The sequence below is a fragment of the Festucalex cinctus genome, chromosome 18, assembly GCF_051991245.1.
Source record: "Festucalex cinctus isolate MCC-2025b chromosome 18, RoL_Fcin_1.0, whole genome shotgun sequence".
NCBI lineage: Eukaryota > Metazoa > Chordata > Actinopteri > Syngnathiformes > Syngnathidae > Festucalex > Festucalex cinctus.
In genome coordinates, this window is record NC_135428.1 from 4,566,045 (window position 1) to 4,581,489 (window position 15,445).

General features: G+C 38.0%; 1 protein-coding gene across 1 annotated transcript; it reads right to left on the reverse strand.

The window, feature by feature from the left end:
• Nucleotides 1-32: 32 nt before the first annotated feature.
• Nucleotides 33-9,984, reverse strand: adssl (adenylosuccinate synthase, like). The gene is made up of 13 exons (XM_077504240.1): nucleotides 9,660-9,984; nucleotides 9,123-9,225; nucleotides 8,114-8,182; nucleotides 7,982-8,032; nucleotides 7,841-7,907; nucleotides 7,611-7,718; nucleotides 3,097-3,178; nucleotides 2,761-2,887; nucleotides 2,520-2,674; nucleotides 1,825-1,949; nucleotides 1,654-1,751; nucleotides 820-969; nucleotides 33-711 (listed from the first exon to the last, which is right to left on the reverse strand). Exons 1-13 carry the CDS (start codon nucleotides 9,879-9,881, stop codon nucleotides 659-661), a joined length of 1,410 nt encoding a protein of 469 aa, XP_077360366.1. The 5' UTR covers nucleotides 9,882-9,984; the 3' UTR covers nucleotides 33-658.
• Between the last annotated feature and the right edge of the window lie 5,461 nt (nucleotides 9,985-15,445).

A 15,445-nucleotide genomic window follows, 5' to 3' on the forward strand; every position in this document is an offset into this window, starting at 1 on the left:
TAAATAACTCAAATCAAGAATGAAACTTGTAAAAATTTTCAAGTTTCCATTTATTGACAACAGTAAGCCACATCCTTTTGCATGGACATAGGGGAATATAATGTCATAGGAAACCTATTGAGATGAATTATTATACATCTTTTTTACATTAATATCTTTTTTTATGTCAAAATTGCGGTGTGACAAAAGTTTTTTTTTGTCAATGAAATTATGTTATTTTTTCTGTACTGAGAATGAGCACAATAATCACAGTTATAAACAATGTAAATGTATTTAAAATAGTTGAAGAAAAAGTTCTCAGTTATTGCATGTTGCCATTGTTACTCTATCATGTTCCCAGTTTAAAAAGGCTGATATACACCTTAACAACCCAGTAAATGTGAAGCTTCCGAAGCTTAAAAAAAGAAAAAAGAAAAAGTGTTCATCACTGTTGAAAGAAATGAGCATACACGTAAAACACCCATTTTAAAAGTTGACACCCAAAAAGCACAGAAAACATCTGCTGGAAAATACAAGTTGACCTGTTAAGGGTTATTGACGACTGTGAGGCAGAAGCATTTCACTTGATCCTTGCTGGTGAAATATATATCCATTACGATGACGTTTACATTTGAAATGATGGCAAAGTGTCCGCGAGTGTGGAAGACAGCGGCTGTGATCAGTACAGTTTGATCATGCTCTCCCTGGACTTGCCCACTCCAACCCACTTCACTGAAACGACAGGGAACGAAACGAAAGGTCATTTTGCATTTCTGTGTTTGACCGATCGCCTTGCCCGCTAAACGTCTCCTTGGCGATGCAGAATGAAATTTTACGAACCCGGCACTTGCAGGAAGTCCTCGATGAAGCGAATGTAGTTCCGCGCCTCCGTCGGCAGCTCGGCGAAGCTGCGAGCCGCCTCGGTGCTGCGGCACCACCCGGGGAAGGTCTTGTACTCCACGGCGACGCGCGTCAGAACGTCCATGTTTGCTGCACCATGACCAAAAACCAGCCATGTTTATAAAAGGCATGCCTTCAAATGGGGCAGGGCACCCTGAATGCACCATGTTGCTTGTGTAGCAAGTGCGGAATTGTTATTCTTCCCTCCCCGAGTGTGCCTTAAGCTCTTTAAAGACAGTTGGAGTTTACTGTCAAACTAAAATCACAACAAAAACAATTACACAAATTGTATATTTAAAGGCATATTTTACATTTTAGAAGTAGCACCACCGCTAATGAGTTTGAGTTTGAGCAATAAATATAACTAATAAATGTTTACATATGTCATAGGTCTTCTTTTTTTTCCCATTTGAAATTATGCAAATAATTAACTGATTAGAAAAAGAGGATAGCGTGTGCAGTGGATAAAATTTTTTGAAGACGTCCTCATAACATGAAATGTCAAAAAAATTAACACACAACAAGTGCGCTTTAAATTTGGTGGGCAAAAATGTTGATAGAAAAAGCCTTTTTTAATTAAATGTTTAATCAAAATTCTAAGATGTGATTAATCTGATTAAAAAATATAATCGGTTGACAGCTCTAATTTAAAGTTTAGTTTCAATAGTTTTGAAATTAATTAATAATCATCTTTATTACTCTTGATTTCAATATCAATCCAAACATTTGTGATTATTTTTTTACGTAATCGAGGGCTTATCAGTCGTCACGTACCTGGGAAACTTGGCAAAGGTTCCCCATCCACATTATAGGCCACTCCCACTTTGATCTCCGGCAGGGTGTCCAAAATGTCTAATTTGGTCAGGGCGATGCTGCAAATACAAAGCTTTCAATTCAGTTGTGACAACAAAGAGGAAAAATGTCATACAAGTGACGCTTGCTTACGCTGAGAAGCCGTTGACCATGTGAGCATATCGGACCAGTATCAAGTCCAGCCAGCCGCAACGTCGCTTTCTGCCCGTTGTCACGCCAAACTCGTGACCTCTCGATTGTAAAAGAGCCCCCGTCTCCTGTAAGATCAAATGCATTTATGAACTTCATCAAAACAACGTTAAGTTTAGAAGACACAGTGATAACCTTGACGTCTTATGAGTTTACTTTGTTCTATGGTGAAGCTGTGATTCAATTTTATAACCCCCTTCATCTATCCTTCCTTTCTTTAGTTTTTCCTCTGGTCTCTTGAGATCTCCCTAATCTGTTGCGATTTAGAGGTTTCTGGGGTTGGTGAAAGATTCTGATTTCGTAACCATGTGGGTGGCAGGTGGTGTCTGGTTGGTGCTGTTGCTTCATCTTTCTTACCTTTGATCTTTCCTCTGGTCTCCTGACCTTCTGAACTTCACTACTCTGGTGAGACTGAAGTATCCGGTTAAGATTTACTAATTCCATCCCAACGTACAGTATGTGTAAAAAAAAAAAAAAAAAAAAAACAGACTTCTGAAAGATTGATTTACAACATTGTAATGCCAATTAAGGCCTTGTTTTTACATTCATATATTGCAATGTCTTAAAAGGCAGTGCAATGTAATAAAACAGGGAAAAAAAAAAAAAAAAAAAAAGTCCCAAAAAGCATCATGACTCACGTTATCCTGTTCTGTCGGGAACGCACCGACGCCCACCCGCGTGGTGTAGGCTTTGACGACGCCATACACTCTGCCAACGTGCGACGGCGGCACACCAAGCCCAGTGCACACTCCTCCGACGGTGCAGTTCGACGACGTCACAAAAGGATATGTGCCTAAGTGGAGGGATGTCTATTAGATTAAGGAGCCAAAAACATCTATCAGTCAGCACGATTAAATCTCCAATCCTCTTGGCACTCACCAAAGTCAATATCCAGCAGTGCGGCGTTGGCCCCCTCCACCAGGATTTTCTTACTGGGGCCAGTGAGCGCTTTGTGCATGAAGTAAACACCGTCCGTCACTAGAGGGCGCAGTCGCTCTGCATATCCCTGAAGAGAGTGACAAAAATCAAACACATATTATCTTGTATGAATACCGAAATATGACGTTAAATTCACATTTGCCTGTACAGTAAAAACCCCATAAAAATCGTTTGCTTTTAAAAAAACAAAAAAAACAAAAAAACAAAACGATGAAGCGCAAATAATGAACTGTGATGCAACAGGCTAAACGTGTGTGTGATTCCGTCACCTCTCACCTTTAACTGCTCCAGTTCACCTTCAATGTCCACATTCAGGTTTGGATACATTGCCAGGAAATGCTCTGCTAACATGCGGAACCTAAAAACAACAACAACAACAACAACAACTAGAGCTGCGAGCAGCTATAAAGGGCCCTCGCAACCCGGGCCACGTTGGGGTATATGCAAGTCGGGGGACTTGCACGTTGGGGTACTATTAAATAGACAAGGACCATGGAAAATAGAAATGCATTTGCCGTGCCTTGTGTGTAAAAAGGTGCAGTAAAAGGCCAAAAATGATGCACAATTCCCAAAATAAATTCAAAAGTGTGGACTTTCTAATGTGTGTGCAAAGTTTCATGAAAAGTCGCTCGTTTGATATTCAAAACCAGCATCTGTTTATTTGAAAACATTGCATGGCACAGAGATGGTGTGTGATCAAATAAAAAGCTTTTTGATGACTCTTAATGTGGTGTCGCTGTGCAACACATATGTATTCATGACATAGTGAAGTATTGTGACAGTTTTGTAGGGTCCAGCAAACAGTAAATGTGTGACAGTTATTCAAGAAAAAATGTAGCTTTGAAGCAGGCTAACCAATGACATCATCTAAAGGGGAAAAAAGCACATGAGCAAGCATAGGTATAAGTAGAGGAGAAAAAGAGATGAAAGAAGTGCGAGAGATGGAACAGGAGAGGAATGCAGCTGTTTATGTATAGCTGTTGTAACAGGACAGATTAAATAACACTTTAACCTGGGGTTAACAGCGCCCTAGGACAGATAAACTCTTTAGTGTAAAAGTTTTCTGGGACAGATGAATCCCTTGGGGTCAAAGAGTTTGGGTTAGCACATAGTCTGTCTTAGGATAATGTAACCTCCATGGATGAATTAGTCCTAGGACGCTTTGACCTGCGGGCTAAAACTTCAGGGGGGTTAACCTGTCCTGTTATATTGTGATCATCGTCTTCGTGCATGTCCTCAGTGGCTTCTTCTGTCTGTGTGGCAGCATTTGATACATCTGTAGAACAAAAAAGAATGAAGAATCATGTTAGATCTGTGAAGTTTGGTTGTCTTAGGTGTAGTTTACAGAACAGTCGTGTGCATATTTTTAGCATGGTAGTGTCTTAATACAAATGCATATTATGTAATGCACTGTATATGGATATTACAGACGTAATATTTGACGGTGATCTTATATTCATAGTTTTTGCCCGTTAATAAATAATATAGCTAGTAAGTAATAAGACACGCAAAAATGGTATAGTTGAATCCTCTGGGTCAAAAAGCAATGTTTTAGGATTGTGTGATGAAATGATGAATAAAAGTAAGGATACGACAGGTACATAAATGGTTATATATACACACGGACATATATATTTATACAGTATAACAGTGCCGCATGTATTGGTTTTAAGGAAAGAGTTGAAAAGCAGTGTTCAGAAAAAAGCATAAGACGCACAAAGTACCATTTCACTACATGTAATAAGTTGTCAAGTAGACATGTGAATTAAGTGGTTAAGATAGTGGCTACTGTGCAAGTAAGCTTCAATTGTCTCTAAAAGGTTAGCATATGTGTTCTACATGATATCAATGGCTAGACGTGCTCGTGGAGAAACATTACAAACAGAAAAACACACTAAAGGTGCCTTTAACAAACCTGTTAATAAATGAGAACTTAATACATATATGTATGGCATACTGTATATGATTGAGAAAGTTGTCCTGTTTAGTTTATGTATTGTATACTTACGGAAAAAAGTTGGCAATCTTTGCGTATGGAGATGATTAGAGGGTCTTTATCAAAAGAGAATTTGCTTGTTGATTTGTTCATGTTCTGTAGAAAAGCAAAGGAGTAGAAATAAATACAGTATCATACTTCATAAACATACAAGAAATTTGTAGCTGTATTAACCATTGTTGGTATTTGAAGTGATAATTTAGGAATAGAAGTGTAGTGATTGCAGAATTTATAGAGTGCTTACCTTGTATGACTTTGTAGATGGAAATGTCTTTTGTTGAAAGAGCTCTTTGTTGTCTACTATATATGCAAGGACAAGCATAAGTAGGTGTGGTTATGAAGTACTTGACCATTGAAATAAAGCAGTGGTATCAAATGTATGGACCGTGGTTTGGCTCAGGCCTGCAAAGGGGTTTAATGTGGCACAAGAGATAATCTTGTAAGGTACAAAAAATAATAATAATATAATAGGTATGCCTCTGAGTTTTCACAAATCTAGGTCAAGTCAAGTCATCTTTAGTTATTTCGCGCTTGAATCATCCAATCGGAAATGCTCCATAAAAAATGTATAGAGGGTGCGATTTATTGCAAATTGCACAAGAAATCTCTAAAAATTCATGTTAATGACAAGTCTGATGTGTGTGCAAAGTTTCACGAGTTTTCACACATGTATAGATAAAAAAAAACAAAGCAGCACTTTACTTGGCAACCAATGCATCGCTATAGCAGCAGCGTGCGACAAAATAAAAAACTTTCGATAAATTTGCATCTTAAACATCTTAAGATGAAACACACCAAGTTTGAACACGGTCGGATGAATTTTGTAGGAGGAGTTAAAATATGACCCCTAAAAAAGGCCACAAAAAAAGTCTACAAATCCCATCATAAATCAAAATGGCGGACTTCCTGTTTGGTTTAGCACATGGTTCCAAGAGACTTTTTTGTACATCGTGGGCTCTTATGTATGCCTCTAAATTATCATAGCGCTAGGTGAAACGTACAACCGGGAATGCTTCGTTAAAGAGGAGTTTTTTAGCTCAAAATGTGATGCCCGGCCCCTACGGGACTTCCTGTTGGGTTTAGCACATGGCACCAAGAGACTTTTTTGTACATCGTGGGCTGTTACATTTGTCTCCAAATTTTCGTAGCTCTAGCTGCTTCGTACAACTGGGAATGCTTCATTAAGAAGTAATTTTTTCCTTTGCAAACTGTGCATGCCACGGCAACAGCGTGCGACAAAATAAAAAGCTTTCAATAACTTTTCATCTTCAACATCTTAAGATGAATCACACCAAGTTTGGAGATGATCGGATAAACTCTGTAGGAGGAGTTCGTTAAAATAAGACCCCTATGAAATGGCCCAAAAAATGGCAACACGTTCCAAAGTAAATCAAAATGGCGGACTTCCTGTTCGGTTTAGCATATGGTTCAAAAAGAGTTTTTTGTACCTTGAGGGCTGTTACATATGTCTTCAAATATTGGTAACTCTAGGTGAAATGTACAGCCGGGAATGCTTCATTAAGTTAGAATTTTGAAACACAAAATTTGATGCCTCGCCTCTGGCGGACTTCCTGTTAGGTTTAGCATATGGCACCAACAGGCTTTTTTGTAGATCATAGTCTGTTACATATGTGTACCAATTTTCGTAGCTCTAGATTAAACGTACCACCGGCAATGCTTCGTTAAGTAAGAATTTTGAAACTGTAAATTTGATGCCCCGCCACCGTCATATAGTATGTCAAAAACTTTAGATTTTTTACCATGATGTTGTCCCAGGTGTTGAGATGGTACAGCCCAAGTTTGAAGTCAATCGGGTTAACCGTGTAGGAGAAGCGGGCAAAAGTATGACCCCTGTAAATGTGCAAAAATGGGCCAAAATTGGACATTCAAATACTCATACCTCACTTCCTGTCTATTTTAGGGTACACATATCAAAGAGGTTTTTGTTCATCTGGATGTGCTACAGGTGCCACACAATTTTCGTAGCCATAGGACAATCGTAGCGGGACAGGGATCCGTTAAACCTATGTAGGTGGCGCTACAGAGCCATTTTTCTGTTATCATGTATGGCGACTTTAAAATATCAAATTTTTCGCCAGACCCGATCTGCGTGTAAAGTTTGGTGAGTTTTCGTTCATGTTTAGTGCCTCAAAAATGTGGTTGTTTGCGGAAAAGAATAATAACAAAGAAAAAGAAGAAGAAGAAGAAGAAGAAGAATAATAAGAATTCCTTCAGGAACAATAGGGACCTCGCAGCGGTCGCTGCTCGGGCCCTAAAAAGACATTCCATTGAAATAATATTTTCATTCATATTCATGCCTGGCAGCTGTTTTACAAAGCAAATTATGAACCTACTGGTAAAACTTTTATTACAGTTGAAAAGGTCATTGAACTCCAAGCGAAAACAACTTTAACCTAGTCCATAGAACCACCACAATAGCATTTTGTTAAATTATCACACTTGCGCATGTGCACGTGCTACCAAAGCACAAACACTTTTTGCTAGTGTACAGTACTGAAATATTTTTCAGATGTGTAAATTACTACTTTTACTTCAGATTTGAAAATAATGTATACTTTGCACCTCTGTCAAAATAGGTTTTCGCATTTTTTCCCCCAACCACTGGGGAAAGAAAAGGAAGTCAACCGCAGTTGCGATTTTGATCTTCTGGACTGATGTCAAGAACAAAAAGTAGCAGCAGCGACATGAAGGAATGTGTGGGGTCTGTCAGTCTTTCAAAAATTAAGATTTGAAACATTTGCATGCTTTCGAAGCGAAGTCCAAGCAAACTCACTTGTCCTCAAAGACTTTGAAATCCGAGACAAGGTCACAGACACGCAGGCCATTCCGAGCAGCTTTGGAGGAGTAGGCGGGGCCTATACCCTTTTTGGTCGTTCCCAAACTGCAGCAAAGACAAACACGCAACAGTTAATGAAATAACAACAAAGTCCTTTTAAAAATATTCCCTCCAGCAGACACGATACACACTCGGGCATCAGGACTTCAAATAATGAGCAAAATTACTTTTTCCCTTCTTGCTGCTGCCGCTGCTGCTCCTGAATGCCATCGACAGCCTGATGGAAGTTGAACACTAGAGGTGGACCGAGGGACCCTCAATAAGACACTTTCACATTTAACAAGACTACAGATGAAATTTATACTCACCAATGTGTGCGCGGTCAGAAATCTTCAGTCTCTCTTCCCATCCTTGTAATCCTACGTGAAGAAAATAAATAAATGTTTTATTGAATGTGGCAACTTGACAGATGATATTGACACAATTGGCTTTTATACTACCTTTGCCTTTCTTCAGGTTAGATTGTGCCTCTGCAAACAGCCCTGGGAGGTGTATGACAACCCCATTGCCTGCAACACAAAATGATTCATTCAGGATTAAAAACTATACCATTACTTTTTATAAGAAATTCTGATGTATTTCTGTGATTTCATCATTTTTGCATCACACATTGTGACTTAGTCAAGTGTGCCGTTTCATTTCTCTCAAAAAGAAATCAAGAACCCTTTATCTGTCATATTAGTCCAATGAAAAGTTTGAAACAGACAAAACAAAATAAAAAAAGGCCAAAGTTTCTGCAACAATGTATTAGATAGATGTGCATATTTATGCAACCATGCTATAGGTCCATTTTTCCCCCCCATATTTTTTTTTCCCCAGTGAAGATTTACAAGCTATAGGCTAAAAATATTTAGATTTTTTTTTTTTTTTATCTTGGTTTCATTTGTTTATAATCACAAAAAAAAAAAAAAAATCTGTGGTTTATGTTTTCAATATAACACTTGCCCTCATTAGGGTCACGGACGCATTGGGAGTGCAATTCAGAGTGCTCAGTTAAGCGAACGTGCATATTTTTGGGATGCGGAAGGAAGCTGGAGAACACGGAGAAAAAACTAACTTAACACAGGATGTTGTCGGACTAACCCAGAACTTTGACTGTGAGGAGAATAATTGATTAAACCACTATCATCTCACGTCAACAGCAGCCAGGAAGCAGACTATGATGTTAACCTTTGTTATTTGATAAAAAATAATATATATTGGTTTATGTTACAAAACAGCTGATTCATTTTTCCAGTAAAATTCATGTTGCTATGAAAAATATTGAAAAATGAACATTAATTGCTAATAGGATAAAATAACAACACATCTTAAATTGAGGTGTAGATTATTATGGAAGCTGTGCTAGAATTTAATGACAGTCATGAGATTTTTATTTTCATTAGTACTGTACCATGTTTATCTTCCCTGAAAATTCAAGTCAGCCACAATAAATTAGAGAACTAATACCTATAAAGGAGGTGGCCTTCTTGTTGAGGACACCACTGGGCAGCAGGTGGAAGTCGTACTCCACGGAGTCCACGACCACTGTGTGACCTGCATTGTTGCCACCCTGTAGAAAAACAAATATTTTATTTAGAACTCCGATCTCGAAGGGTACGTGAACGTCACATCCCACGCACTGGCAACAGAGAGATAGCAGACAGTATTACATCATATCATTTCACATAACCCGTATCGGGTCGAAACACTTTGTACAGCATGATTGGTAGAGACACCTTTTGAAAAGATTAGCACTGTGTATAACGCGTTTTCCTCAAGCATACCCTTGAACACATGGTAGCGAAAATTATTAGCAGCAACGTAGCTTGCCCACATCCGGGACTTCTGAACGAGGTCATGAATATTTAACCACTGCTTATCTGAAACGACTTTCCCTGGCCTCCCTCTACAAGTCTACCGTATTAATCGGAAGTCGAAAGACGTATGAATATCATATTTGGTTCGTGTGTGAATTGTCACGTTGAGTAAGAGCGTAGCGGGTACCTGACACCTGCACACAATATCCGCATCCATTGCGAGCAAGTCCACAACTTTTCCTTTGCCCTCGTCCCCCCATTGCGCTCCGAGCACCACGGTCACTTTGTTCGCAGGCTCCTTCGGGGAACGGAGCGGAAACTCCGTCGTGACGTTTTCTCGTGGCCGTTTAACCACCGGCTCCCCGTTCTCTCGGCCATTAACGTTAGCCATGTCGCTGCTGGATGCCATGCTCGTTTGCCCTCCTTCTGGAAACCGGAATAGCGTTTTTACCGCGTTTCTTGACGGGAAGTGCTCCTCTTCCGTTCTATCGCTAGATGTCACGATTCTGCGTAGAAGAAGTACAGTAGCGTACGCTACCAACCCTCCATTACTGGAATACGTAAGCGTGACCGCCATATTGAATGTGTCACATCTGTCCTTAAATTAATGCAAGTCAAAAGATTGAACTTGATCAAGCGCCTTATTACAAACTGCACAAAGTTTATGCCTGTCAAACATTTAACTCGTTTTTGATGAGTCGTCGTATATTATTCCATATATATGAATCCCACAGCCATGTTGTAACTTTGGATTTAATTAAAAATTGGTAAAGATAATTTCAATGCGTGTACTGTGCTTGAATGATTGATGTTTTATTTCCAGTCATCGTTTCATTACAACTGTTTTTATGTTTCATGACTCTTCGTTCTTTGTCATTTTTAGACATTTATAAATACTTACGTTTTTGAGAATTCAAGTGATTGATTGATTGAGTGATTGATACATTCAAACTAAATTCTGTTAAAACAGGCTTGTGTACAAATGAATGAACATAAGGATGTACATTGAATATCCTAAAAATGCATGATCAGTGACTTGCAAATAATATCTAGGGTCCCTGTATTATAGTGTGTAAGAAATGGTGCATGCTCTTGCTGTGTCTTTAATAAACAGAAAAGCCAATAAAAGGCTCTTTTTGAAATGTTTTTACTGTATTCCAGCTAAATGGTTCCCAACACTTCCAATTGTTATTATCCCATTTTCTTGTTGAATTAATGTCTTTCAATACAAAATGTTAATTAGTTAATGTTACTAGAACATTTTATTGCCTTAGCTCAATAATGTTTGAGTAACAGCAGCTCCCAAACACCATACACAAAAAAAAAAGAGCTAGTTTTCATATTTTCATAGTGTGTAGCAGTCTCATCAACGTATCACCAATGTAACTGATGCTCATAATCAGGAAAATACATAATATTATTTGTTGTCTTTATTTTATTATATAACTTAGTAGGCCCATGTTTTTGACCAGTTAGCATAGCAGCTAACACGGCTAACACAAAAAGTCCAACAGTAGCATACCGGCATTGATTTGCAACACTGTTACAATAATTAGACTAATTCTAAAATTGCATTAACACTCAAATACAAATGAACTTTTTTTTCTGATTCCATATCAATATTTTTAAAATAGTTTTAATCAGACAATTGTGTATCTGAAAAGGGTCAAACAGTATGTATGATAAAGCTTAAAAAAAAAAAAAAAAAGAAAAAAAAAGTGCTGGATAAAGCAAATTATATGATGGTTTATTTGTTTATTTTTTAAAACATAAAAAACATAACTGATGCCCAAACTGTCCTCCAAATTTGGAGTAACCTGTATACACACATACATGCGCAGAAAGGAAAAACAAAACAAGCACAAAAAAAAAACGTTAAAACTTTGAGATATTGTCAACAAACATTCAGGATAATGCGACATCGTCAACCCTCATTGCAGCCCTGCAAAGATAATTCATAGATGGATGATGATGATGATGCAAGATGTTCTGAAGGGCAAACACAGCAGTGGCCTACAGAAATGACAGGCAGACATTATCAACACTGGCTGTCAATTCATAGGTCATCACCTTGCGCCTCATTCCTCTTTTGAATAAACACTTCGAACATATTAGCGCATAGGGATCGCCGTAGTCGTCTGTGGTAACTTTCTGCAAGTAACAGCACCTCCACTGGAACTTGATCCAGCATCCACATGGAGTTGCTGTTACATCCAGCCAGCACCAAAAAAAAGTCTCTTTCGGGACCAAGCACACGAACACCCAACGTTCAAAAGATCTCTGAGGTTAAGTCAGGATTTGAGCTGCTTTCAACGCCGCATGGTCCTCTGGCAGGTGACTTTGACCTGCTAATTTCCTCCTCCCCCGTTTTACTGCCTCAAATAGACAACATCAAGCAAGCAACAGCGCGGCCAAAGGGCCAAAGCTTGACTAGATAACGCGTATTTTATGGTGGCAATCATGAGGACGCCTGTCAATATGTGAGTGAATATGTGGGTGTGTCTAACCTGTGTATCGCTGGTCTTGTACTTCCTGCTCGACAATGATGTTTGTCTACTTTATTCAATCTTTTTTTTTTTTTTTTTTTTACGAGAAATCCTGTGACATGTATCATGTTTGTTGACTTTATAATAAAACGCAATCTGCCGTTATTTTTTACTTTTTCTTTGTTCAGTAATTTTCCGTTTAATCGAGAAGACAGGCCTACCGAGCGTATTTAAAGAAATGGCCAAAAAAGCTACAAATCAACTTAAAAAAAAAAAAGAAAAATGCTTCCTTGTGTTGTTTGTAATCCCTGTGAAAAAAAAAATACATTTGATGTGTTCACATGAGTTCAAAAATACTCCATTAAATTGAGCTCGTGGGCTAATTTGTACTCACCTAGCGTTGTCACATGAGGCCAAAGTTTTGGAGCAAGTCGCCCCTCAGTGACATTTCGGCCACTTCAGGTTAGAGAAACAGGAGGGAAGAATATGAAGAAATAGGAAAGGGCAAGCTCAGGATGGACGAGAGCGGAGGTGGAGATGCAAGAGTTGCATTTTGAGGTGTCAAAGTCAGCCGTGGCAGAAGCAGGAATGGCAACCAGGCCGAGTCGCCAAGTTTAAGAGATCATGGGTTGGAGGGAGGTTAATGATTACTCGAGCAGTCAATATTTAACAGGCCGTGTGCCCTGCCCCTCTCCAACATCCTGATTCCGCGCCGACTGACACAGGGAAGGGCCATAGTTTCAAGTACATCTCCTTTGTCCTCGCTGACAGCCTCACGAGTTCAACGGGAGTCATTTTTGATGGGCTGTCGCAGCCCAGTCGATGTTTGCGACAAGATGCAAACGTTGCTTTTTACGCGAGCTAAGTTCATGATTCACATTTTTGCTGCGTTGGGTTTTTGTGTGCGCTCTTGAACGTAGGGCTGCTCGATTATGGGGGAAATAATAGTCAGGATTATTTTGGTAATAATTGAAATCACGATTATTCATTCCTAACCCTAACCCTAACCCAAAAAAAACAAAAAACAACAAAATGTTGAAGCATTTAAAAATATTAAGACCAATTAAAAAAATTTAAAAAAAAAAAGAAATTATGTACGTTCCTTTTGGATCAAACAGAATTTATAATAATATGTATAGTAATTTTTATTTAGTTTGGCAAAAACGAAGTTGTAGTGCAGTAGGACGATCATTTATTTCTTTTTTTGGGTACAAAACAAGAAAATGTTTAAATGTAAAAAATAAAAATAAATAAAAATAATCTTTGAAACACTATGAATATGCAAGTTTCTTTTGAATGAAACAGCATATATTAAATTTATTTAAAAATTTAAAAAGGTGCATGAGTTTAAAAAAAAACTCAAAAATTAGTATTAATAATCTTTTTTTACGATTAAGCTGATTTAACGAGTGTGTAGAATTTTTTTGATTTGTCAGTATTCATTTTAAAAAAACTAGTAATTTAAACAATATGCAAAAAAGTATCACATCAATGTACATTTTTTAATGTAATTGTAGGTCTAGTCATCACTAATAATTGATGATAGGCTCACAAAGTGCGTTTTCTCAGAGGCACCGTAGTGCACGTGCTTCAAAATGCACACAATCCCAATGTAGATCATTGCATCCTATTAGTTCCCCACTAGATGGCACTAAATTTTACACACTGTCACTTTAAAAAAATTTAAAAAAAATCTGATTTGTCGATTAATACATTTTTGGTTGAAACCAAATGTACACGTTTCTTTTTTAGACCCCATAAAGCTACGATACGAATGACTAAAACATGCAAGTTGTAAAATATGAGTCAGCACAAGTTTTTACAGTTTGCACTGGTTTAAGGTGTGTCTCAACTATTAATATTAAACGTGCCAGATGAGCGCCTGGAAAATAAGATTGAGTTATCAGACGGTAAGACAGATAAGTCTCCAAGAAATTCAAAATGAAACCGAATGTCTAATTTCTGTCTTGAGCGTGGATGTCTCTTTAAAAGCAACACAGTCGTCGCGAAACAGTGAGACAAAGGTTTTAAAATATTTTCCTTCAAAATGAAGCTATCTTTACACATTTTTTTTTTTGTAAATATTCCTTCATGATACTTGGGTTATCTTATCTCTAAGTTCAAGGCATGGCAATGCTTGAGTGCAGAGTCCAACATCTTAAAGGGAGGGAATATGTGCACAGCAATAATGTGCGACGCTGATAAATCACCGTCTTTCACCTTTGGATTGATGGTCATCATTTCAGATGCAATTTACACCAGATAACGCCATTAACCTGCTGAGCAGGTCACATGCGTCACTCCAATCAGAGCTGTTCCCAATGAGCTCATTCTTGCGATAGGAATCACAAAACATTTATTTTGGTACACCTGATCAATGCTTTATAACGAAAAGGAAAAAGTCTCTGCCACTGATTTGAGTTCATCCACCTGAACTTTACTTTTGTGAGCTCTAAATTACTTTATAAGACTTTATGGATGTTTTCAGGTCACTGTTACATCAACCGCGTGTCCGCTAAAATGTTAGTTTGATGTTCAATGAGCCTTGAAGACATTCTAGCCTCGTCAAGTTGCTATACTATCGAGTAGGAGCAATTTCCATGCAGAGAAATTTGAAATGAATCCATTTTAAAACAATATAGTGGTTAGCACATTATTAGCTAGCTTCATTGACCAAGTATAATCCCGAAGAAATCTCTCTATATATTAAAAAAAAATCAAAATACTGTATATAATCTAAAAATGTAACTAAGAACCAGCTTTATTTGCTAAGTACAATCTCCAATAAATCTGTATTCGCAGTCACAATTTAACCAGTCTAAGAAACGTAAAAATAGCAATGACCAGCAGAGGGAGACAAAATGGCAATCTTGGCTACAAGTTTTCTTTTACGAGAAAACATAAAAAGGCTGGGAAGGGCGAACAAAAACAGTACATACAGCCTACAGGACAGGCATGACAACAGTCTCCGGGAAAAGTGGAATTTGCATGTCCTTGTGTAAAATGTGTTCACTTCAGGCACTTTACTTAAGACTTTTTAAGTTTGAAGACTCCAAGTTATCCATAGGTGAGACTCATGTGATTTATTTTAACTATGTGCCCTGTGATTGGCTGACGCTGAGATAAGCCCCACGTCACCCACAACCATAATAAGGACCAGCGTATAGAATACAGTAAAAGTAGTTTCAAATTCAATACTCACTTTACAGTATTCACTTGACTTAATATGCCAAGTTTTAAACGTAGAAGCCGGATTTTGAAGTCACAAAGCCACATTGATGCACCACACATAGTGCCTGAAAGTTACATTTGTCATACACAATATTATATAGCCTTTAGATGAGTAACATTGTATCATGCTACAAGTCAAAAACCGGCTATTGAGGAACATTCATTTGAAAAAAAGATGACTTGGTGGAAGAACAGGCACCTGCGTGGCTAAAATGCTTACTGTTATGTTGGAACAATTTATATTTCTAAGTTATGG

Coding starts and splice junctions, on each gene's coding strand:
- adssl (XM_077504240.1), bottom strand. CDS start 9,881: ATGGCATCCAGCAGCGACATGGCTAACGTTAATGGCCGAGAGAACGGG. Junction 8,183..9,122: donor GAAGGCCACCTCCTTTATAG/GTATTAGTTCTC, acceptor TTTGTGTTGCAG/GCAATGGGGTTGTCATACAC. Junction 3,179..7,610: donor TTCAAAGTCTTTGAGGACAA/GTGAGTTTGCTT, acceptor TGTTGTTTTTAG/GTTCCGCATGTTAGCAGAGC.